Source organism: Caenorhabditis elegans, chromosome IV (assembly GCF_000002985.6).
Source record: "Caenorhabditis elegans chromosome IV".
NCBI classification, from domain to species: domain Eukaryota; kingdom Metazoa; phylum Nematoda; class Chromadorea; order Rhabditida; family Rhabditidae; genus Caenorhabditis; species Caenorhabditis elegans.
This window is the reverse complement of record NC_003282.8, coordinates 5,152,617-5,173,204: the sequence shown is the minus strand read 5'-3', so window position 1 is coordinate 5,173,204 and position 20,588 is coordinate 5,152,617. Positions and strand designations below refer to the sequence as shown.

Here is a 20,588-nt window from a genome sequence, read left to right as displayed (position 1 = left end):
TGTTTTAATTTTTTTTCAAAAGGAGAGTAGCATGACTGGGAAATTTCTATAAATTCCCAAAATTGTCTGAAATTTGAAAATACGACAAAAAGGAAAAGGAAAACAAATAATAGTAAAATCCAACATTTAAGATCAAGATTTTTCCATTTTGATGAAATTGTTTCAATTTTCTCGAAAATGAGAACTGCAAGACCACTTAACGATTTGCTCCTCCTACTTTTTAACCAATCAGAATTTAATTTTCAAATAAATTAAGGATCAACAGTTTGCAAAAGAAGAATAAAAACTGAGAAATATCTGAATGGAGCTTTGGAGTTTTAAAATTAATTTTAAAAAAAAATAACTGTTTCAACTTTGCGATTTATTACAACGAAAATATAAAAAAAATTTCAGTTAGCAATGTATAATATAATCAGGACTTTGAAGAAATTATCAATTGGAGTGCTACATTTCTTCAAATTTATTGTTGCTTCAAAATAGTAGATGGGCGAAAACTATTGAACTTTTTAGCCAAAAGAAAACCAAAAAATTTGAAAGTACTATTTCATATTTTACATGAATTTACACTGAGTATTACGGAAAATGCTTTGTCTTTAATGTTAGAGTAATTACCATAGAATTTAAAACTTATTCAATCAAAAATAACAAAAGGTCTCAGATACTTTAAAAATTGAAAAAATGAAGACAGATCCGACAAAACTAAAACTACTTGTACTCTCTCTCTCTCTCTCAAAAGTTCGATTATAAAATCATCAGAAAATCATTGAAAGATTCCAAATGCTCGGTGGGAGGAGGTGACCTCAACCGAAGAGCCCAGAGAGAGACAAATGACTCCCTTCAGATGCTCACAATCGGAGAATGAGACGACAAGACACCTTTTTTATTGAATGTGTGTGTGTGTGCAACAAATGTCGTGTTGGAAGATCGGAGAAAGAAAGGGCAGAAGAATCTTTGAGGGAAGAAGAGGAAGAAGAAGAATGGTATGTGTTGGAGAGGGATTCAAGAGAATTCACAGCTGGACAGCACGTGTTGGGGAATGGAGCATCGCGCATGGTACCGATAACAACTGGAGCCCTGGTTTATATAGAATTGGGGAAAAATTAGAAAAAACGTTGAATGAACATGAAACTGAACATTATTTAACAGTGTTTAAGCACTACATAGAAACAGTAAATGTAGAGTAATTAAAACGGGTTGAAGGAAGATAACATTGACAGAAATATATTAGAATAATTATGTTTTCTTTGAAAAAGTCTAAATTTCAATAAAAAGCTTGCCTAAAATCTACACTTTTTTTTCGTAAATTTGCTGTTTCAAAGAAATTGTAAAGTTTTCATACTTTTTAAAAGTACCGCTCTGTACGAAGAATGGTTGTTTTCACCTATTCTAATTTTTTTGAAAATCGACCGGAATATTTCTAAGCGTTTTTTTTGTATTTATTTAAATAATTTTTGTATGTGAAAATTTTAGGCCAAAGGAATTTCTCTAAAATTTTCGAGAAGCCAAAAATTTTCAAATTTGCCAAAACCTTGACTGAAAATTCTGAAAAATCTGGCAAATTTTTAAGGTGTTGTCACATTTGGTCATGTGGGTGACAAAAATGCCACTGAAAATGCCCTCCAGGATGAGTGTTATAATTTCAACAAAAAAAACTTGTTACGCTCCGCATTGACTAATTTTTCTATTTTCATAGTATTTGCCTGTATTAAGACGAAATCTAGTATTATTTTAAAACAGAGTTTTTTAGAATCGTTTTGAAAATTCATAATTGAAACAGCGTTAAAAAATTAATTATTGAAAATCAAAATTAAAATACTGTTTCATGTATTCTATGAATATATGCTGCTTATGTAGTTTTTCAGTGGAGACTTTATACACATGATTTTACAAAGTATTTCACTACAAATATCACAATTCACCTATCATGACGTCATTTCGATATTCTAGAACTGTAATAAAACGCAATAAAATCTGTATCTGGCGAGCAGCTGCCGAGCTATAACGCAATGAAATTGAGAACCAAGAACAGAGGGACTGTAGTACACATTTACAACAGTTGTGGGGTTGCTGGACAATTTGTGGGGAAAGTACGGGAATGATGAGATGAACACATGGGAAATAGTGTGGGAGATGAAGAGATTTAGAGAGGAGACGTTCATTATCAGTGATATCGTGAATCATAATCATAATTATCAAGGTTACTTCGGAGAGGGATCAGAGATGCAAGAGGATTAGGCAAGGCGACGGGATTTTTGGGAGAAGAAAATTGAAGCAGCAATGCTTTATTTTTAAAAGTTCTCCATACTTTAACTATTTGTATCTCCTCTACTTTAGGGTTAGCACAAAATGTTCAACAGTAAAAATATAGAAAAAGTCATAAATATTTTGCCATATAAGAATTTTTGATAAAATCAAAGACAACCGAGTTATGAGCTCTCGAAGTTGAGAAAGTAGAGGAAATCGGTAAAAGAAAAGTAAAAAGTTGCTAACTAGCCAAAAATATGTCAAGATATATTTTAAATTTGCATCCTGCGTTAATAGAAAAGTTGCATAATGTTGATGTTAAACGAAGACGTTGAAACATAAAATTAATTTTCAGAAAATAAATTTTTGTCAAATCCGAACACCGGCATTGTTAAAATCTACGCTGATTGGTCTGAATCTCCCAGGAATCCCGATTCTTGAAAAAAGAATTGGAGACTAGATTTACCGGGAAAATTTACAAGGTCGGTCGCTTTATTTCCTAGTACTGTCGGAGCTTTTTTAGGATTTTCGAATAGAAATGTAAATTATAAAAAAGTTTTGAGTAATTTCTCAACGCTTTCAAAGAAAGTAAATTTATCTTCGAAAAGCGAAGGTATTTTTCTTGGAAATTTTAAGAAAAAAAATTGGACACTACAATGAGAAAAGGGGGATTTTGTTCAGAAAATACAAATTTGAATACAGAAATGGATAAAACATATATTTTGTCAGATGGCAAAGTAATGATAAGATAAAAGTGAATAGCACAATTATAGGGGACAACTATAATAGGATCAACAATTGGTTTTTTTTGTGGAATTTCTAGAAAATAAAATCAATTACTTTGACTATGCTCCCAGAACGAGTTACTAAAAAACTTGAAGTTTAACAAAATTTGATCACACACACACACACATACATTCATCAAATATCAAATAAATAATGATCAAAAATTGTTCTGACTAATAAAATAAAGAATATGAAACAGTATTTACTATTCTAATAATTCCAAAACATAAATCTTGCACAATACTTTACGAAACGAACACTGCCAAAAGTTTGAACAACTTGTCTCTCTCGTACCCGCAAACAATCTAATCAAGTGATAATGGGTCACAGAATTCAGAGAGAACCTATAGAAAAAGAGACAACTATTAAGAGAGAACGAGAAAGTATATTTGTCCATCATGTACCGTCGAAGAACGCTAGTAAGAGTTAGCTCTCTCTTAGAGGGTCAGTTTGGTCTCTCTCAAAACAAACAGGACCCCGCCATCAGCCCGCTCGTTACTCCAAAGGTCCCTTCTGGCAAGAAGATAACTTTTTGTGTTTCTCTCGTCTCTCTTCATCTTACACACTATCTACACTTCTTTGACCCTTTCCCTTCTCCTTCGATTGGCAGATGCTCCATGTCTCGTCTCTCTTAAGATCATTAACTATCTCTATCATTCGGGGTGACCTCTCCCAGTTGACTAGAGATATTGTAAGATAGACAAAAAGTTGAAGAAACAGTGAGCAATCTAGCGAGAGATTAGGTTGGTTGAGAGAGTGGGAGAATTGAACAAAAAATGAAAGAGATTGAAATGAGCTGCTCAATTGGTTGCTCAAAGAGCCCAATCATTTTGCAAAAGAGATATTGAATGACTCATCTAATACAAAACAATTAATCAATCCAATGTGCATGTCTACTGAAAAAAATCTGTATTCTGGTCAAGGATGTCATGTCCCGTTTGATCTGAAATTTACAAGCTTTTTTTAAATCTGAAATTTACAAGCTTTAGTAAATAAAAAAGTTGAAACAGTATTTTTTTTAGTCTCAGATGTACAATGAAAATGTTTAAACTCACAAAATAGTATTACAGAGACGCAAAACTTTTGGACAGAGAACATGTGACTAGATTAAAAAAATGCTTTGCTAAAGAATTTTTTTCCGAAAAGAAAACAGATTAAATTTTCAAAAAATTACTGTTTCAACTTTGTGGCATATTGCAACTAAAAATTGCATAGTGCTGTCGTATTACGATAATTTTCAGCAAACCGGAACATTGCCGTTTGGCCGAATTTGCCGGAAAAACGGCAATTGCCAAAAATTTTCGGCAAGTTATGGGTTTGCACACTTTTTTTTGGAAATTTCAATATGCAAAATTGCGCGCATCCTATAAATGTTCCTACATCAATTTTGAAAAGTAAGCAAATTCTAGGATAATATCAGAAGAAAACGGGAAACATTTCAAAAAGGCACAGTTTAGTGTTTCAGTCTTCTCCTCCATTTTTTACTCATTAGAACACTTCCGGCAAATTGATGTCCGGCAAACAGCAAATCGGCAAAAGGAAAATTTCAGGCAAACCGACAATTTGGCGAACGGGATAGTAAAATGTATATTTTCTCTATTCCATCTTTACAGAAACATCATAATACTACCGGAAAAATTTGTATTCTGATCAAGGGTGTCAAGTCTTAGGTAGGCATGCATGATGAACACATAGGCAGCGGCATATGCAGAGAACATGTGAATAAACGCCCCAGCTTTGTAAAAATGTTTATTTTCAAAACTAAGGATCACTTCAAGCTTCTTTATATGTAAAATCAAGGGAGACAATTCATCCAGGTCCCATCATACTCGGCTGGTTTGCTTCGAGAAGAACATTTGTGAACTGCTTTGTCAACTCAACCGACTTTTTGAAGAGGTATTTGTTAGTCGGTGTTGACTTCTTATCTCCGTCTGCTGGTTTTGTCACTTTTTTCTGTAATTTTGGACATTATTCACTCATTTCAGAGGTCAAAAACCAATACCTTGATGAAGTATAGCAATGAAATGTAGAGGGAACAGTACTGGCAGAATGAATCAACAGCTCTTGGTCTCTGGGTGCGAATCGATTTGACAATGTCTGCAATGTTTGGTTCGGCAATCTTTGTATCAATTGTGTGAACAGCAACTGCCAGTGCCAAAAAGTATCCAGCTCGTCCAGCTCCATGCGGTGAAATTATCATTGCATTGTCGTCAGCGGGTGTTTTCAGCAAGAAGTAGTTTAGACCAAGTGCTTCTTTGATGGCAATTGCTTGTTTCACAGGAACACTGTCCACTTTCCAATTACCAAAAACAGTCACATTGCAGATAATCGAGTTGGAGCATCCGTGTGGCAAAACTTCGATTGAAAAACGAAACACTTCATCAATGACATGTTCCACCTTCCGGTTATTGATCCACATCTGGCCATAGTTCTTGTAATCCTCAGCCTTCTTAGGGAAGAACTCGATGGGCTCATCTCCAACCAGAACATCGATAGAAGTGATGCGTTTGTCGAAAACTGCTTTCCAAAATGTCTCCTCCGTATCTTTGACAGGAAATTGGCCGATGTGAACATTCCGCCCCAATGGAACCTCTACATGGCTGATATTCACATAACCTTTCTCAATTTTCAAAAGATTCGAGTCCAAGGCAGGAAAGTGTTCCGATTGATTCAACTTTGAGTTGGCCTTCCATGTTTTACAATCCTTATCGATGTCGATTTTCATTGTTTGAAGCTTCTCGAAATCTTTCTTCACCTCAGCCAGATCTGAAAAATTGAAATTACAATAAAGCCGGAGTACAAAATTTTTCAATACTTGCTAATCTCCTTTTTGGAATTCCATTCAAAATCAGAGCTCAATGAAGTAAAATCACGTTTGGGGAAATATTCGAAAACGGGAGACAATGTGTGCGGAACAAATACCGTGCCAGAGTTGCAAAACTTTGGATATTTTTCAAAATGAAAACGTGGATTCACGAAAAAATATCTGATAAAATCGAATAATACGTCTACTTTGGCAACTCTGGGACGGCTTTTGAACCGGCCACCTTTTCGTACATCCCATTTTCGAATGTTTTTCAATTGATGAGGCATTGAAATAAACGAAAAAATCGAACCAATTGAATCCATCCAGGTTTTTGCAACATCCTCTCCAACCCACTTGTCTGCATTTCCAGTGATCGAGGTCTTATGTGAAACTGGAGTATCGGTAGTCGAGTTTGGAGCACCTTTTGTTTTTTTCATCGAATTAACCTCTTTGGGTTGCTTGTTTGAAACTTCAGAGGAGAGAATAGCAGGCATCGCGTTCACTGTAGACGTGACTGTTCCAGAGACACTTGTTGCTATCGGAGCTGGTGGCGGATCATCCTCAACAGTCTTCTTTTGGTCGGACAGCTGTTCACGTGGTCCTGGTGACAGTGCAGGAGACTAAAAGAGTTACAGTTATATCTTCAACTTCAAAATTAAACTCACCGGAGCCTTGGAATCTCTCTTCGGTTTCATCTTCTTTGCCTTCTTTGATTGAGCAGTTGGTTCAGGCTCTCGTCCTTTATCATCATTTCCCCTTGATGGCTTTCGTTTTTTCGATGTTTTTGTTCCGTTTGGCTTTGTAGCTTCATCACCATTTCTACTAGCAGTACTCATCAATTTTCCATCCTTGTTCTTTGATCGTTTTTTATTTTTGGTTCCGCTGAAAGTAGGCACTTTGAAATTACACATCGATTGAAAATCAAGAAAACTGGGCATTTCATTGATCACAGGAATAAACTGGTTACAAAAAACTTACAATATGCTTTTCATCTTGCTTTTGATGTTTGTTTGGTGAAATTTTAAATTACAAACTGATTCAATTTCCCAATTTTTCCGGTATTATATCAGAACAATCCGTGGAATAATGGGGGCTAGTTTGTCACGGGGAAATGTTTTTCTTTGTTATTTTTTAATTATAAAATTGCAAATTTTCAGAAAATTAAGGCGCATAGAGCTGTTGGGTTGGGTCTCGCCACAAACGAAGTTGTTGATTTTTTTAAAATTGCATGCAGTCGTTTATTCAGTTCTATAAAAAAATCTGTCGAAAAAAATCTGTATAAAATGTTTTTTTTGTGTCGATTTACGCGATTTTCAGTGGGCGATGACGGGCTGTAAGTGTCGAGGAGCGGGAAGAGCGAGGGAAAAACGAACCAAAAACGGCCCAAAAAAATTTTTTTATTAAAAAAATTAAACCGGATGTCGGATTTGCCAGTTTTAGATTCAATTACTTATTTTTTCCTCCTTTTTTTTAAATTTTAAAAGAAATTTAAAAAGTCGAAAAGTTAATTTAAACGGCGTGCACTTTCAGTGGCATATTCTTATCTTTGCCCTAGATCTTTCCTTATATAATGGGACAGAAATCGTCAGTTTATCAGTTTTCTGAGCAAGTTTCTCTGAACAACCTCAAACGAAAGACAACGATGGCGGACAAGTCGGCTTACATGGGCGCTGGTGGCTATGGATCGGGCTACATGGGATCCAATGCTTCTTCGTCAGGTTATGCCCGCGAAGACTATGCACAAGGAGGCAATGGTGGTGGTGGACAGCAGCAGAACCAAGGATCCGGAGGAAACACCAACCCAGGTGGACAGGTCTTCAAGGCCCGTACTGACCAGTCCTGCTACCTGGGACCATAAGAAGATCGACACAAGAAGAGCCAGTACTCAGCCAAGAGACAACTCAACTCATTGCTTTTGCCATATTTCCAATAAAACATTTCTGATCACCATGATTGTTTTCAGTTTTTAAAAGCTATTGTTATAATAGTTGTATATCAGTAACGTTGCAGCATTGGCCAAACAATGTATTCAAAATTTTAATCTATGAAAGAACGTACTTCAGATTAAAACGTTTTTCAGCTTTTGATTCCACTAAATCCTCTTTTCAGATCAATAGAAAATAGTAATACTTTTTTTACCTTTTCATAGTTGAACCCTCTCCCATCATAGTTCATAATATTTTCCCGAACACCAAATCAATTCAATCAAAATTATTCAATCATTTCAGGTTATCCACGTCAATTTCTATTGAAAACATTCTGAAAACATTAGAAAAATAAACTTAAAATTCAGTTAATTCAGATTTCGTAAAATTTAAATATTCTATAGACATCAAATTGGAATATTGGAATTGTTCTATCCAAAAATTACTATACACTTTCAGGGTCATTTAGGAAATTAGTAGTACTAGAGAGAAGTGTATCTATATGCATATTTTCACATGTGGGATGAAATGGCAAGAGACACAGATAAATGAATGTTAAAATGTACTTTTGCATTACTTGTAGCCACTCTAAATTTGACTCATCACAAATTTTTCGATTTCAAATTTGGGATAGATTACTGTATTTAGGTTGAACAATCATGCATTTGATACAAACAATTTTGGTAATTGATAACATATCACACAACAAAAGCAGGCTCTGTGGACAACTTGGCCCGATTTCTCCAATTTCCCAAAAAGACAAATCTAAAGTAGGCAGGCTTGCAGGCATTAGAATAAGTGAAAAGATAATTAGTTAAAAGATAATTAGTTTGGCTAAATTTGGAGTGGCCGGGCTCCAGTCTTTTTTCGGATTTCGGTTTTTTCATTGATTTTTACATAATTTTGGAGGCTCGAAAAAGTTAGGCAGGCATTCAGGCATTCACATAAGTAGGCAGGACCTTGGAAATGGCGCAGGCGTAATGTAGGTGCGGCTACTTACTATTGAAATGAAAAGATGAAAAAAGACAGATATTTAGGCAGAGTTCTTAGCCGTAACGGCATGTCTGAGTAAGATAACAAAAAAAAACGAGCCATAAACCAATACTTTATTGAGAAGTGACAAATAGAATTGACACTTTAAAAATAAGCGGACGTCACTTTTTCATTTCTTTCGATTCGTCTCTCAATTAGAAGACGATTCTTCAAGTCCTCCCCACCATGGATGGATGTAGTGCACCATGTTTCCTCCAGACTTCACGCTGAAGAAGATTGCAACTGCAACGAAGACGAGCAGCACCACCAATCCGACAACTGAAAAGTATAACATTGTATAATTGAACCCTTCCGTGTAGGCACAATGTTGCCATACAAAATACTTTCTGTACAACTTTAAGGCAAGCTGGTAGGCATTATCGTGCCTGCAGTCTTGGTCCTCCAACTCACCGATTCCAGCACAAAATATGGTTCCCTCGATGCGAAACAAGAAGTTTTGCGACTCAAACTTGTCTGTCTTTCTGACTTTCTTGGTCTTCGACTTTCCCTTCGACTTCTTTCCTTTTTTGCCCTTCTTATCCTTCTTCTTTTTGTCTTCCTTCTTGTTCAGTGTTCCAAGTAGATCCAGCATTGCCGACGATCCTCCTTGAGGTTTAGCGCCTGGTGTTGGATCACCTGCATCCGTGAATGAGACGTTGTCATCAGCCATCTTTTTATTACGCCCTTTGTTTCTCTGAAATACGGAACATTATGAGAAATTCGACTGTGATCGTGACGAGACCCGCTGAACCCGCGCCTAATTGAGACCTATCAGTCTAAGTCTTTGAACGGGTCATAAAAACAGTAACACTTTCTCATTCACCGTATCTGCGAGTGCAAAACTTCAAAAAGTTCTATGGCTCTCAGAAAATCCCACAAAGCGCCAATGTCCCGATTGAAAAGCAAACGAATGTTTAGCGAATAACAAAAAGCTGAACTTTAGAGCATGCCACGCTCTTCGTTCGGCCCACACTTGCTCGATTGACACATCTTCCCAACCATTTCGAGTATAAACTCACCTTTTAGAGCTCGATGAGCAACCGGCGACTTTTGAATCCTTTGTTGTAAGCAATGAATTTTTGAATGAAGAAACAAGTAGACACGTCTGAAGGTGAGAATACTAATAGAATTATTTTATTTCAGAATGTCACGGGATATATTAAGTTTAAAATGTTTTTTCTTGTGCCTGTCGATTTATGCGATTTTTCAAAGAAATTTCAAAAGTTGAAAAGTTCATTTATACGACTTGCACTTTCCGTGGAATATTCTTATCTTCGCCCTAGATCTTTCCTTTTATAACGAGCCAGAAATCGTCAGTTTATCAGTTTTCTGAGCAAGTTTCTCTGAACAACCTCAAACGAAAGACAACGATGGCGGACAAGTCGGCTTACATGGGCGCTGGTGGCTATGGATCGGGCTACATGGGATCCAATGCTTCTTCGTCAGGTTATGCCCGCGAAGACTATGCACAAGGAGGCAATGGTGGTGGTGGACAGCAGCAGAACCAAGGATCCGGAGGAAACACCAACCCAGGTGGGCAGGTCTTCAAGGCCCGTACTGACCAGTCCTGTTACCTTGGACCATAAGAAAATCGACACAAGAAGAGCCAGTCGCCCAAAGAAGTGCAACTTTCATTGGCCCTTTTGTGCCCAATAAATATTATTTCTTAGCTCGTTTTTTGTTGTTTTTAATTTTTAAATTAATTAATTGCTTTCTCGAAAGCAATAAGTTCTCCTCGGTTGTTGGCAGGTGTTCCGTACACCGGTCTAAATTGGTCTAAATTGGTCTAAATTGGTCTTAATAAATCTCCAGTAAAAAGCTCCGTCTGTGTAAACAACTGGGGCACCGGCAAATTCGGGATTGATAACTTAACTTTTTCGTGATACATAATTACAATTTATTATGCAAATAAATTGGTTTTATATTTCAGTCTTATTCTTATATCTTCAGTTTTTTAGCTTCTGCAAATTTTGTTCCTTCGCGCGTCCGCTTGCTCATGGTTGATGGAGTTGATACTGCAGGCGTTACCAGTTCTGTTACCGGCTACCGGCTCACGGGTAAAACTGCCCGAAATCTTACTTGATCCTGGAACACTCATTATCGGCAACGAATTTGCGAGCTTCAGCTTCAATGGCAAATTTCTTGTTTCTAAAACAATGCTTGGCTCCTAAATTGTCCAGAAGAAACATTTACCTTTTGCAATTACTTCGAATTTTGGAATCTGCCAATCTGCGTTTTGCATTCGTTTCATGTATAGTAGGCCTAGATTATGCATATTACACAGATGCCAATACCACGGTACTCGGTTTCGACACAACAAATTTAACAATAAATGCAAACGGGTCTGCGCCTTTAAGGATTACTGTAGTTTTTTCCACGTAGCGTTTTTCATTTTCTAATGGACGAACTATTAAGTATTTGGATCATTTTGATGTTATTGTTCCACCAAATTTCTTTGTAAAATTGAAACAAATTCAGTGATTTTTGTGAGAAGTATCAAAAATTCGAGAGCTTCTATAGAGTAGTACGGTCGTTTTACGACTTTAAAACCTATTTCCCGTAGTTTTTCATCGATTTGAAATCGATTGGCATCAACAATTTTTCATGAAATATGTCAGAACATGATGAAACTCGAAATTTTAGGGTGTTCTCTAGAAGTTGCACGCACTGACTGTTTCAACTTTGTGATATATTGCAACTAAAAATAGAATTTTGCTACAGAAGTGGACGTATTTAGGTAGAATCTCTAAAGTAAAATCCATATATTTTCTACTCTATCTACAGGAACGTCATATTACTTGGCAAATACATATATTACGCAATGAACTACGTTTCCTATTACATCGCCGTTCCTGGTTGTCTCAAATATTACTGTGAGAATACATCAGAACAATTGCATTCCATTATTATGGGAAACTAATAGTCGACTTCCAGAGGATTGTCCATTCGTCATAATAATCAATTCACAATGAATCTGAAAACCTATGAACTTGCAATTTTAATAATGCTGCATACAACTCATCAAGAACACAAATAATTTAATAAAACTTCCGATTTACATACAACTAATAACATTTTAAAAGACAATTTGATAATCCGCTGAAAAATCGTAGAGTTCAAGTATCATATGGGCGAGAAGGAAGCTGGCGGCGAAGGAGACGGTCGTTTGGATGAATTCAATGATTTTGAAACCCGCATTCACTGAAAATCATTGTTTTTTTATTTATTGCTTGATCCATATGAACTTACTAATTTTTTCAAATTGATTATTATTCCCCATTGCTTGAAAAACAGCAGCAAGTTCGTTTCTTGTTTGATTATTCAAACCGACAGCCGAGAATCGAGAAACAAGAGTGACGTAGAAGATTGCCCAAAGTATTCCGATATTTATTGGTCCTGTGAGAAGCATAATTGCACGAGAAAGAAGTCCAAGAATGATTGCCACTAGTGGAACATTTATTCCTTTAACTGGAGGTGGAGGGGGTCCTCGATTAGTGTTCAGATTGCCCATTCCATCAGAAAATTGAGCAAATTGAGCAATATCTGCGGGGAATCCAGCTGGAAATTCGCTGGGAAATCCGGGGAACTCAGAATTTTGTGGAACAGTGACGCTATCAGATGAGCTTGGAGCTGAAAAATATTATAAATTTTTCCGGCAACTTTCTGGTTAAATTTTTAAAAAAAAGCACTCACTCGGCAAAATATTGTAGCCCTCGCCGCCCTCAATTGCAGGAGCATGTCGTTTGCCATTTTCGTCGCCTCCGTTATTCAGAATTCGATTAATTCTGCCTTCAGAATTTCCCAATATTTTTGCAAGTCGACGTTGACGACGTTCTTCTGCTGTTAGTGGAGGGGGAGCGACTGGTGCTGTCTCTTCTTGATCTGACATTCTGGAATAATATAAATATTAATTTTAAGTTATTTTATACAGGAAAAGCGAAGAAAAATAGTTTTTCGGTGAAAAAGCAGAGATTTTGCAAAAGATAAAATAAAAAATCAACCAAAATTTAGCTGCGTAAGCGCGCTCCATTGACAAGATTCCTTGTGGACTCCTCTCGGGTAACACACATGAACATTATTTTTATTTTATTTCTTTATTTTCTTCGGATTTTCTGATTTAAAAAGTTTGTTAATTATTTTATTATTTAATTTATTGTTTACAGGATGATGTTCTCATCGCCTCTCCTAAAAGAAAAAGCGCTGGCACGTGGTAAATCGATATATCCGAAAGTTGCAGTGTTTTCCGAAATTTTACCGCTCGCCTCGAAGAATCGTGTTCAGGCTGGACAAAAACCAAGAGCAGCGAGTGAGTTTATATTAACTTGAAAATGCATACAAAGATTTGTAATTTTTTGGCACAGTGAAAGAACATTTTTGCAAAATATTTGAAAAATACAACGTTTTTCCAGGTTCGTCGTGCACTCAAGAGCTACAAGCACTGTTTGGATGCCTGAAAAAGTGGGAATTCGATGATGTTCCATGCTCAAAACAACACACTCTTTACATGGATTGCGTTCACAAAGGAGCTGAAGAAGCTGCCGCGTATCGGGATGCCACGAGAAAAGTTTGTGATTTTAATATTAAAATTTATTTTAAGATCGAAACAAAGTAAATAACTAATCGAAGATGTTAATCTGTTGCTTTAAAGTACTGAAAGAAAAGTTGTTAACTTTAAATAAATCAAGCTTTGCAGGGAACACTTGGAGAATCTGGAGCCGGCGGAAAACAATCAATGACCAGTGCTCAATTCAATAAAATTCAAAAACTCTTTCCACAACCAGACCTTGGAAAGCAGCCATATCGACAGATGAAACGACTTCCAACACAAGACTACGCCGACGACACGTTCCACAGAAAACATTGGTCAGGAAAAAGAAGCTAGAATTTTTAATTTTTATTTTAAAATCTCTTTTTTTGTTTTCTAGTATGTAGTTTTCTTGTTTCTGTTAAAACTCCAAAATAAGACATAAATAGTGCCTATCCTTATGTCCCTTTCAATTTGTCTCACTTGTTGAGCCCCTAGTCATCCTCTTTTTTTCGCTTTCCAAAACATTCTCAGATTTCTTCGGATCCCTTCAGATGACCCTTCGCCTCGTTATTTTTCTATTCTTTCCGTTATCCGCCAACGCCCATCTTTGCTATTCGTGTTACGGCGAAACGACCAATTCATCGTGCTTTCAAAATGCTCGAAGCTCTAAATGGGTTGATTGTGAGAAGGGAGAGTGTCAGGTTTGTTGGCAGGAAAATGCATTAATAGGAAGTGTATTTGCTTTTTATCTGGAGGTGGACGAAAATAAGAGATGTTTACGAGATAACTTGATGAGTCTTCGAAAAACAAAAAGAGAACCTGAATATTCCAGAAAATTTTTTTTTGGTTATTTATTTATTTAGGAATAAATTTAGATGATGAAATCATAATACACTGGAGAAAACTAATATCGCAAGTTTCAGAATATTTTCAAGCAAATCACGAAAACTTCAATGAGAAGCATATTTTGCAAGATGATCTTTTGAGAAATTTATTCAAAATATTGTATTTTCGTAAGATTCTGACATGCCTTCTTAAAGGCGCACGGATATATTTCGATGGGTCTCGGCGCGCAGAAAGTTTATGGTAGTGTTAAAAATTGAAAATTGAAACATCGAAAATTGATTTTTGAAGATGTTTCACAGAGAAATGAAAAAGAGACGACAAAATTCGCTAAAAACCATAAGATTTAATTTTTAAAAACGGGAGAAAAACCAACGAAACTGCATTAAAAACTACCACAATTTTTTTGCACGCCGAGACCCATCTGAATGAATCTGTGCGCCTTTAATAAGGAACTTCAAAATCTAGTGAAATTACGATATACTATTCAAAAGAGGGTCGATGAGAATTCTATAGCAGTTGACTATTAATGTTTCATATTTCAGTCGTCATTGAAACAGTAAAAAGTTAGCGTTTAATGTGTTTTTGTTTGGCTTATTTGAAAATATTATTTTTCAGGATAAAGTGACATATATATGAAGCCACAGTGAACTTCCAAGTCCACAAAAATTAGGAGATCTGTAAAGTCTTTTAACGGATATGGTCGGTTCGTGGAATTGTGCTACATGTTTTATGACTAAACTTGGGCTTCACTTTAGAATTTTAAAATTCAAAAACTTTATTTCCTACATCAAATAAGCAAAACCTCACTTGTAGCGACCACTAGGACTGAGATCGTGACGAGACCCACTCAGAAGAAAATAGCGTGTGCCTTTAAACTGACATGGTAAATTTTTAGCGCATTCACTACAGTGCATTTTTTCTACACTTCTAGGTCTTTAACGGAGGGCGCATTTATTCGAAATGGCCCCGTTACGCGCCCCCCATTGGTCTCGCCATGCTCTTCAAAAATCAATGGATGGCGCCTGGCGAGACCATTTCGAATAAATCCGTCCTCCTTTAAAGTCGTAGAAGTGAAGAAAAAAATAAGGATTTTATTTAAAAAATATAAACTTGATGAAATGTACAGCTTTTTTTCTCTACGAGTTTGAAGGCGCGCAAACTTTCGCAAAATGGTCTAGGCACGCGCCAGCCATTGATTTTCAAATATTTTTCCAAAATCAATGGGTGGAATCGTAAATAGAGGAAGGTTTAAGAAGAAGAACACTAATCCAGAAATCTGACTGAATGATTCGATTGAAAACTCATCTGTTAGGAAATATGAAACAGTAAAATTTTATTTTTTTAAAGTAGGTGTTTTCTAAAAGGATCACCGTTATCCCATCTTGGTTTGATTTTTAAAAATTGCGGAACTTTTGCGTCTAGGAAAAATGTGACGTCACACACTCTTTTCCGTGCAATACCAATGGGAAAGTCTGCGTCTAAATTTGGCGCGATTCCAGGGGATCAAACTAAGATTTCAAAATGTCAGAAATACGAGAGTTTTGGGTTTTTTCAATACTTAAGTACTTAAAAAACGGAAGCTAGAAAATCTCAAAATGTTTAAAACGTAAATTTTTTATTTTAATTCAAATAGTCTCAGAAGAACTGTTTTGTAATCAAAATATTGCAGGTTTGGAGTCTCTACTCATCAGATTCCCCATCAAATATCTACATGTTCGAGCGGTCTTGTAGTGGTATATGTCAACCGGGATGTGTTGAAATAAGTGATATGGGTCATCGGTTTACAAGTTGCTCAACGTGTTGCTCATCCAATTTCTGCAATATTGGATCCCCGTCAGCACCCATCTTTCTTTCATTTTCTCTTTTTTCGTCTGCAATTGTTGCACTTTTATTTTGACTTTTTCCTGCTTCCTCCCATAAACTTCAATGAATCACACATTTTTCTGTTTGAATTCAAAGAACTTGAGATCGAAAGTGTATCTGTTTCAAATTTTGCATTTATTTTGTAAAATTTCCAATAACTAATATGCAGCGAATATTTATTACGAAATGACGAAAAAAAAAAACGAAAAATTGTATATTTATTTGATATATAAAGTCAGATAAAATTAAAGTTTTTGAGACTTTTGAAATTTTTACTACCGTATTTCCTCTATTAGTAAGGCATGCAAAACTAATTTTCGGGCAGCTAATTTGATGCAAAACTAATGGAGGTGCAATACTAATAGAGGGTGCAAAAAATTTTCGAACAGGTTTTTTCTCATGTTTTCCATTAAGTTATGGCATAATATTATCAACTTCAATGACAACTTATGAACCAAAATGGACGAATTTTACGGTTGATACGCAAAAATTGTCCGAGTTGTATTCATATTTTGCCAATTTTGACTTGTTGTACCAAGGCTGTAAGAATTTTCCTAATTTTAAGAACGATTTTATTATGCAAATTTTGAATTCCTAAAATTAGGGAACAAATGAAGGGGTGCAAAACTATTAGAGGTGCAAAACTAATAGAGGTGCCTAACTAATAGAGGAAATACGGTATTTCAAAATTCCTATTTGAAAAAAATAATTTCAGTACAATCACTTCCATTCTTCTATCCAAAATAAACTACGACATTTATTTAGGAAAAAATAAAATAAATAAATAAGAATATTTTGTCTCAATTTATGCAAGAGTAAACAAATGTGTCAATTTTTTCGGAACTTAACTTGGTGGCAGTCAGTTTGATCTCCGGGAATCGCGACAAATTTATACGCATCCTTTTAGATTGCACTTTTTGCACTAACGTGTGACATTAAATTTTGGAGTAAAACTCCCGCAAACCAAAATGGGAAAACGATCAATTGATCCAGAAAAAAAAAACAAAAAATAATTCAAAGTTTTTTTTTTTGGATTTTTACTGTTTCACATTTTCTATTTACATACATACTTATTAATAAGCGCTTATTAAAAGTCTTATTTTCATTAACTCAATTTTGAAGTTCAAACATAATAGAACGCTCAATTGATCATTTTGAAAAATAAAAACCTAACTTTTTTTTTTAATTTTCACTGTTTCACATCTCCTATGTATTTGAATGAATGGTTTTTCAGTTCAATCACTTTCTGCAAAATGATTAGAAAATTGTTTCAATAAGAAGTTGATTTACAGGAAAATGAAGGTCATAGGAAAAACGGGACCAAATTACAGTATCATAGTTTTGCTCTAAAATTGTCAAGACCGATAAAATCCACAAAAATAAATTTTCAAATTTTTTGAATTTTCACTGTTTCACACTTCCTATTTGATTTTGAAAAATGCAATCCCGTCTTAATGCTATTCATGGAGTCTTTTACACCTTTGGATATTCTACAACTTCTGTAAATTCTACAAAAAAAAACTCGAAAAGTTGTTTTTTTATATGTTGACACAATGAAAATATACACCTAAAAACATTGAAGGCTCTCTCTTTTGTTTCCAAAACGGGGACCTTTTTCTTCTGCCCACTTTCAAACAAAGCCTGTTTACCTTTGTCATCCCCGTTTTCTCCCATCCTTCATTTCCAGACCAAATGAGAGAGTACACAAATCGTGAAGTGTTTGCCAGAGAAAAAAGAGTGTCGTCTTCTTCACTTCCAACCGGTAGATACGCAGAAGACGTGTCGCGGGAGAGGAGTTGCTCTAACACTTCTTCTTCTTTTTCTTCTTTTTCATGTCTTATATGTGTGCTCCTGTGCTCTTCATTATCCTCTTCTCTCTTCCACCAACACCTCGGCGGGGTGCTGCTCCTTAATCCGGTGTCATGTCTCTGGAGGTATCAAGAGGAGGAATAGAAATGAGAAAATAGAGACGACGACGAAGAAAAGGAGTCTCACGACACCTTTTAGTACTCTCTTAGCTTCTTGTTCGTCCTTTTTTGTTTTCAAAATCTTAGAGCTTCAAATTATTTGGAGCATCTATGGAAGAAACTTGTTCTTTTTAATGTTGTTTTATGTCAAAACATACATTTTCTAGAAGTTAGCTTACTCAAGTGCATACTGCTTAAGTTTTGCTCACAATTGTTTAACCAAAATTTTTGAAACCGAAAATTTTTGTAAGATTTTTCAGGCAAATTTTAAAGTTTTAAATTTTAATCTAGTACAATATGTGAAAAATTAGTTAAGAGTTTTACTGTTTTATAATGGTGATTTTTATCGAAGCTTGTAGGGTTTTGTTCAATTTCTGAAACTGTTTCGATATTTGTACTACTGGTAATAATTTTAATTCTTGGACGTATGATTTCTATATTTTTCCCATCTTATATCCGAAAAATGTCTCGTCAACTAAAGTGTTGTGGATTATTTTCATCCACAGACATATCCAATTCGTTGTTGAGAAAATTATGAAAATCTAATTTTTGAATTCCCGCAGAGCTCGTTGCACAAACAACGTAGTTTTTCACAGAATGTAGTTCGACTTTTTTTTTTTGAAAAATGCTTTATTTGTATGTAAATGCCAAAATAACTAAATATGAAATGCGTTTTCAACCCGAATTTAAAAAAATTAGTGATAAAACAAACAATAATAAGGAAAAAAAGAACTGTTTCACTAATGGCATATTAAACCCTGAAGTTGAGATTCTTTATTATAATCACTGTATCTTTTTTCACTTAAAAATTGAGAATAAATTAAAAAGTTAAAAATGATTCACAAAAAATTCCAGAAGCTCTCCAAATTTAAAAAAAAAAAACGTTTTCTGTTTGAATTTTTAAAACGAGTATTTTCTACAACTCAAAAAATCATGTATGGCATAGAGAATTCTCACCTTGATTATCTATGTTAAAAATTATAGAAATCCTATTTTTGAAAAAAATATATTAATTTGAATTGTTTTATTGAAAATTCGTTAATTACAAAAACTAACTGAACTCGTTGAAAAGAGCAAGAAATTTAAAAACTTCGTGAAATAGTAATAAATTTTCAAATTTATTCCTGAAAAATCGAAGAAATATTTTTAATAAGAAAACAAATAATTGATGGAAACAAGTGAAGTATCGAAAACATTATGAAATTTGTTTGTTTGGGTTATTTTCAGTCCTCTTAATCAAAACACCTACAAACTTTACTCCCCCTTAAGAGAAGAAATCTACAGTTTCACCTGTGCCATTTAAGAATCTCACAGTTTTTTGTGTTAATTTTTTCATTCGGAGATATTGTGAAATATTGAGAAGTTCTCAATGAGAACGTGTAGTTTTAATTTGTACTTTCAAGTAAATAATTATTTTTATAGATTAAATTACCACACTCATAGACTCTTTCAATTTTTGTTGAAAACAATTGTTTGTTCTATTTTTTTTATTTTATCCAAGCTTGTTGTCGTTTTTATTGTCAAATATATTTCCTTACAAAACTTCAACTTCTTAATTTTTCCAAGTATCTAAAATTAAGCACCAAAATTCAAAAAAACCCAATTTTCACACAGAAAATTCCAGAACTCAAAAAACCGATGTTTCATATACAGCATACTAAATATTAACCAAATTATTACTTATTCCCATTATTATATGTAGACTAATATTAAACAGTTGACAATTATAACTTGCACATTTTACAATTTAATTTCACAGCTCTAAACCAACGAAACTCCAAATTTCGTCATTTTCTCAAAAGTCTCATTAGAAAAAAAGGGGGTCTGACCATTAAACTCCTCATTTTCTAAATTTTTCTCGTTCAATTTAAAGTTCCCCGACCACAGAATCAATTTTTTTTTCTTCTTCAACAAGGAACACACAGCTTCTCCTTCTCCCTAGCAAAATGGGCGTGACATGAAATGCTTAATGTTCCAGCTAAAACTGAAAAATGTTTTATAACAACTTCCTTTGTTTGTTTTCAGACACATTTTCTTGATTTCATGCTCTAATGCGCTTCAGAAATAATTCTTGGCCGAAAATGGAACAAAAAATGAATCACGAGATTTTGCTTGCTGAAAAATTTCAAAAAGTTGATATTAAGATTGTTTCAGTCATAGTTTGATTTGCGACTTGTGGGTGTTGATGTTTGCTAACAGAAAAATTTCCGAAAATGTTTAGCAATGGTTCGTGTACTTTTCAATTATTAGAAAATAGCATTGGAATAAAATAATTCTTCTATTTCCAACCAATTATTCAATTCAGAGGCTAATAAAGATGATCAGTTATAAAAACATATTATCCTCCATATTATGCCAGTTTGCTTTAACATATTGAATTTTTTGAAACTAATCACCTTGTTTTCCATTACTGTAACTGCTAATTCGATTTTTCAAGTTAAGATTAAAAAATTCACCGTTTCAGCAAAACGATATGTATGCACAGAAATGTATGTACACAATGTTGGCTCTAATTTAAGACCCCGTGCTTTTCAAAATGAAACCGTGCGGAATACTGTAATTGAAGTTCGATAAAAGAAAATTATATTTCA

The 20,588-nt window shown here is 34.7% G+C and overlaps 7 protein-coding genes, 1 long non-coding RNA gene, 27 other non-coding genes and 1 pseudogene across 36 annotated transcripts; 24 read left to right on the top strand and 12 right to left on the bottom strand.

Annotated features, from left to right (window-relative positions):
- 21ur-7956 lies at window positions 1-21 on the top strand. The gene has a single exon (NR_131478.1).
- A 367-nt stretch (window positions 22-388) lies between these two features.
- Window positions 389-409, top strand: 21ur-11453. Its single transcript, NR_053693.1, has one exon.
- Window positions 410-586: 177 nt separating this feature from the next.
- Window positions 587-607, top strand: 21ur-8114. Its single transcript, NR_053692.1, has one exon.
- Window positions 608-1,186: 579 nt separating this feature from the next.
- 21ur-15259 lies at window positions 1,187-1,207 on the bottom strand. The gene has a single exon (NR_053691.1).
- Window positions 1,208-1,355: 148 nt separating this feature from the next.
- On the top strand, window positions 1,356-1,376 carry 21ur-1167. Its single transcript, NR_053690.1, has one exon.
- Window positions 1,377-1,862: 486 nt separating this feature from the next.
- 21ur-718 lies at window positions 1,863-1,883 on the top strand. Its single transcript, NR_053689.1, has one exon.
- A 633-nt stretch (window positions 1,884-2,516) lies between these two features.
- 21ur-4194 lies at window positions 2,517-2,537 on the bottom strand. The gene has a single exon (NR_053688.1).
- On the bottom strand, window positions 2,518-2,538 carry 21ur-14622. Its single transcript, NR_053687.1, has one exon.
- Window positions 2,539-3,162: 624 nt separating this feature from the next.
- On the bottom strand, window positions 3,163-3,183 carry 21ur-6661. Its single transcript, NR_053686.1, has one exon.
- Window positions 3,184-4,248: 1,065 nt separating this feature from the next.
- Window positions 4,249-4,269, top strand: 21ur-270. The gene has a single exon (NR_053685.1).
- Window positions 4,270-4,766: 497 nt separating this feature from the next.
- ptp-5.1 (Tyrosine-protein phosphatase domain-containing protein) lies at window positions 4,767-6,875 on the bottom strand. The gene is made up of 5 exons (NM_068332.6): window positions 6,815-6,875; window positions 6,502-6,718; window positions 6,147-6,456; window positions 5,033-5,796; window positions 4,767-4,983 (listed from the first exon to the last, which is right to left on the bottom strand). Exons 1-5 carry the CDS (start codon window positions 6,826-6,828, stop codon window positions 4,840-4,842), a joined length of 1,449 nt encoding a protein of 482 aa, NP_500733.2. The 5' UTR covers window positions 6,829-6,875; the 3' UTR covers window positions 4,767-4,839.
- A 603-nt stretch (window positions 6,876-7,478) lies between these two features.
- nspd-6 (Nematode Specific Peptide family, group D) lies at window positions 7,479-7,694 on the top strand (the record flags this gene model as incomplete). The annotated part of the gene is made up of 1 exon (NM_001083195.3): window positions 7,479-7,694. The coding sequence occupies one exon, from the start codon at window positions 7,479-7,481 to the stop codon at window positions 7,692-7,694; it is 216 nt and encodes a 71-aa protein (NP_001076664.1).
- Window positions 7,695-8,853: 1,159 nt separating this feature from the next.
- On the bottom strand, window positions 8,854-9,866 carry C24D10.2 (uncharacterized protein). Its single transcript, NM_068330.6, has 3 exons — window positions 9,813-9,866; window positions 9,205-9,487; window positions 8,854-9,072 (listed from the first exon to the last, which is right to left on the bottom strand). Exons 2-3 carry the CDS (start codon window positions 9,461-9,463, stop codon window positions 8,945-8,947), a joined length of 387 nt encoding a protein of 128 aa, NP_500731.1. The 5' UTR covers window positions 9,464-9,487; window positions 9,813-9,866; the 3' UTR covers window positions 8,854-8,944.
- On the top strand, window positions 9,647-9,667 carry 21ur-13327. The gene has a single exon (NR_053684.1).
- Window positions 9,867-10,163: 297 nt separating the features above from the next.
- Window positions 10,164-10,379, top strand: nspd-3 (Nematode Specific Peptide family, group D; the record flags this gene model as incomplete). Its single annotated transcript, NM_068329.5, has 1 exon — window positions 10,164-10,379. One exon carries the CDS (start codon window positions 10,164-10,166, stop codon window positions 10,377-10,379), a length of 216 nt encoding a protein of 71 aa, NP_500730.1.
- A 113-nt stretch (window positions 10,380-10,492) lies between these two features.
- Window positions 10,493-10,982, bottom strand: C24D10.3 (annotated as a pseudogene). The gene is made up of 4 exons: window positions 10,873-10,982; window positions 10,753-10,843; window positions 10,614-10,658; window positions 10,493-10,579 (listed from the first exon to the last, which is right to left on the bottom strand). Coding segments are annotated over exons 1-4 (333 nt in total).
- Window positions 10,983-11,509: 527 nt separating this feature from the next.
- Window positions 11,510-11,530, top strand: 21ur-1556. Its single transcript, NR_053683.1, has one exon.
- A 289-nt stretch (window positions 11,531-11,819) lies between these two features.
- Window positions 11,820-12,683, bottom strand: C24D10.4 (ER to Golgi transport-related protein). The gene is made up of 3 exons (NM_068328.3): window positions 12,487-12,683; window positions 12,043-12,423; window positions 11,820-11,994 (listed from the first exon to the last, which is right to left on the bottom strand). The coding sequence occupies exons 1-3, from the start codon at window positions 12,680-12,682 to the stop codon at window positions 11,870-11,872; spliced, it is 702 nt and encodes a 233-aa protein (NP_500729.1). The 5' UTR covers window position 12,683; the 3' UTR covers window positions 11,820-11,869.
- Window positions 12,684-12,811: 128 nt separating this feature from the next.
- Window positions 12,812-12,954, top strand: C24D10.47. The gene has a single exon (NR_053682.1). It is a non-coding gene; the product is annotated as an Unclassified non-coding RNA C24D10.47 (non-coding RNA).
- A 2-nt stretch (window positions 12,955-12,956) lies between these two features.
- C24D10.6 (CHCH domain-containing protein) lies at window positions 12,957-13,778 on the top strand. Its single transcript, NM_068327.4, has 3 exons — window positions 12,957-13,099; window positions 13,203-13,357; window positions 13,487-13,778. The coding sequence occupies exons 1-3, from the start codon at window positions 12,958-12,960 to the stop codon at window positions 13,673-13,675; spliced, it is 486 nt and encodes a 161-aa protein (NP_500728.1). The 5' UTR covers window position 12,957; the 3' UTR covers window positions 13,676-13,778.
- Window positions 13,779-14,658: 880 nt separating this feature from the next.
- Window positions 14,659-14,679, bottom strand: 21ur-9926. Its single transcript, NR_053681.1, has one exon.
- Window positions 14,680-15,426: 747 nt separating this feature from the next.
- On the bottom strand, window positions 15,427-15,447 carry 21ur-6975. Its single transcript, NR_053680.1, has one exon.
- Window positions 15,448-15,878: 431 nt separating this feature from the next.
- Window positions 15,879-16,064, top strand: C24D10.49 (UPAR/Ly6 domain-containing protein; the record flags this gene model as incomplete). Its single annotated transcript, NM_001306831.1, has 1 exon — window positions 15,879-16,064. The coding sequence occupies one exon, from the start codon at window positions 15,879-15,881 to the stop codon at window positions 16,062-16,064; it is 186 nt and encodes a 61-aa protein (NP_001293760.1).
- Window positions 16,065-16,192: 128 nt separating this feature from the next.
- Window positions 16,193-16,213, top strand: 21ur-1700. The gene has a single exon (NR_053679.1).
- A 152-nt stretch (window positions 16,214-16,365) lies between these two features.
- On the top strand, window positions 16,366-17,267 carry linc-145. The gene has a single exon (NR_101916.1). It is a non-coding gene; the product is annotated as a long non-coding RNA linc-145 (long non-coding RNA).
- Window positions 17,268-17,269: 2 nt separating this feature from the next.
- Window positions 17,270-17,290, top strand: 21ur-3831. Its single transcript, NR_053678.1, has one exon.
- Window positions 17,291-17,485: 195 nt separating this feature from the next.
- On the top strand, window positions 17,486-17,506 carry 21ur-1305. Its single transcript, NR_053677.1, has one exon.
- Window positions 17,507-18,166: 660 nt separating this feature from the next.
- 21ur-4351 lies at window positions 18,167-18,187 on the bottom strand. The gene has a single exon (NR_053676.1).
- A 181-nt stretch (window positions 18,188-18,368) lies between these two features.
- 21ur-9241 lies at window positions 18,369-18,389 on the top strand. Its single transcript, NR_053675.1, has one exon.
- A 383-nt stretch (window positions 18,390-18,772) lies between these two features.
- On the top strand, window positions 18,773-18,793 carry 21ur-15216. The gene has a single exon (NR_053674.1).
- 21ur-11707 lies at window positions 18,776-18,796 on the top strand. Its single transcript, NR_053673.1, has one exon.
- Window positions 18,797-19,031: 235 nt separating this feature from the next.
- On the bottom strand, window positions 19,032-19,052 carry 21ur-8067. Its single transcript, NR_053672.1, has one exon.
- Window positions 19,053-19,324: 272 nt separating this feature from the next.
- Window positions 19,325-19,345, top strand: 21ur-7868. The gene has a single exon (NR_053671.1).
- Window positions 19,346-19,680: 335 nt separating this feature from the next.
- Window positions 19,681-19,701, top strand: 21ur-14373. The gene has a single exon (NR_053670.1).
- On the top strand, window positions 19,682-19,702 carry 21ur-10727. Its single transcript, NR_053669.1, has one exon.
- Window positions 19,703-20,498: 796 nt separating this feature from the next.
- On the top strand, window positions 20,499-20,519 carry 21ur-7754. The gene has a single exon (NR_053668.1).
- The last annotated feature ends 69 nt before the right edge of the window (window positions 20,520-20,588 follow it).

Bases quoted from the DNA above. Each gene is read 5' to 3' on its own strand.
- C24D10.6 (NM_068327.4), top strand. From the start codon at position 12,958: ATGATGTTCTCATCGCCTCTCCTAAAAGAAAAAGCGCTGGCACGTGGT. The intron at 13,100-13,202 runs GTGAGTTTATAT...ACGTTTTTCCAG, and splicing joins ACAAAAACCAAGAGCAGCGA to GTTCGTCGTGCACTCAAGAG. The intron at 13,358-13,486 runs GTTTGTGATTTT...CAAGCTTTGCAG, and splicing joins ATCGGGATGCCACGAGAAAA to GGAACACTTGGAGAATCTGG.
- C24D10.4 (NM_068328.3), bottom strand. From the start codon at position 12,682: ATGTCAGATCAAGAAGAGACAGCACCAGTCGCTCCCCCTCCACTAACA. The intron at 12,424-12,486 runs GTGAGTGCTTTT...AATATTTTTCAG, and splicing joins GGGCTACAATATTTTGCCGA to CTCCAAGCTCATCTGATAGC. The intron at 11,995-12,042 runs GTAAGTTCATAT...AATGATTTTCAG, and splicing joins TAATCAATTTGAAAAAATTA to TGAATGCGGGTTTCAAAATC.
- C24D10.2 (NM_068330.6), bottom strand. From the start codon at position 9,463: ATGGCTGATGACAACGTCTCATTCACGGATGCAGGTGATCCAACACCA. The intron at 9,073-9,204 runs GTGAGTTGGAGG...TATACTTTTCAG, and splicing joins CATATTTTGTGCTGGAATCG to TTGTCGGATTGGTGGTGCTG.
- ptp-5.1 (NM_068332.6), bottom strand. The intron at 5,797-6,146 runs GTTCGATTTTTT...TCAATTTTTCAG, and splicing joins AACCTGGATGGATTCAATTG to ATCTGGCTGAGGTGAAGAAA. The intron at 4,984-5,032 runs GTATTGGTTTTT...CCAAAATTACAG, and splicing joins CATTGCTATACTTCATCAAG to AAAAAAGTGACAAAACCAGC.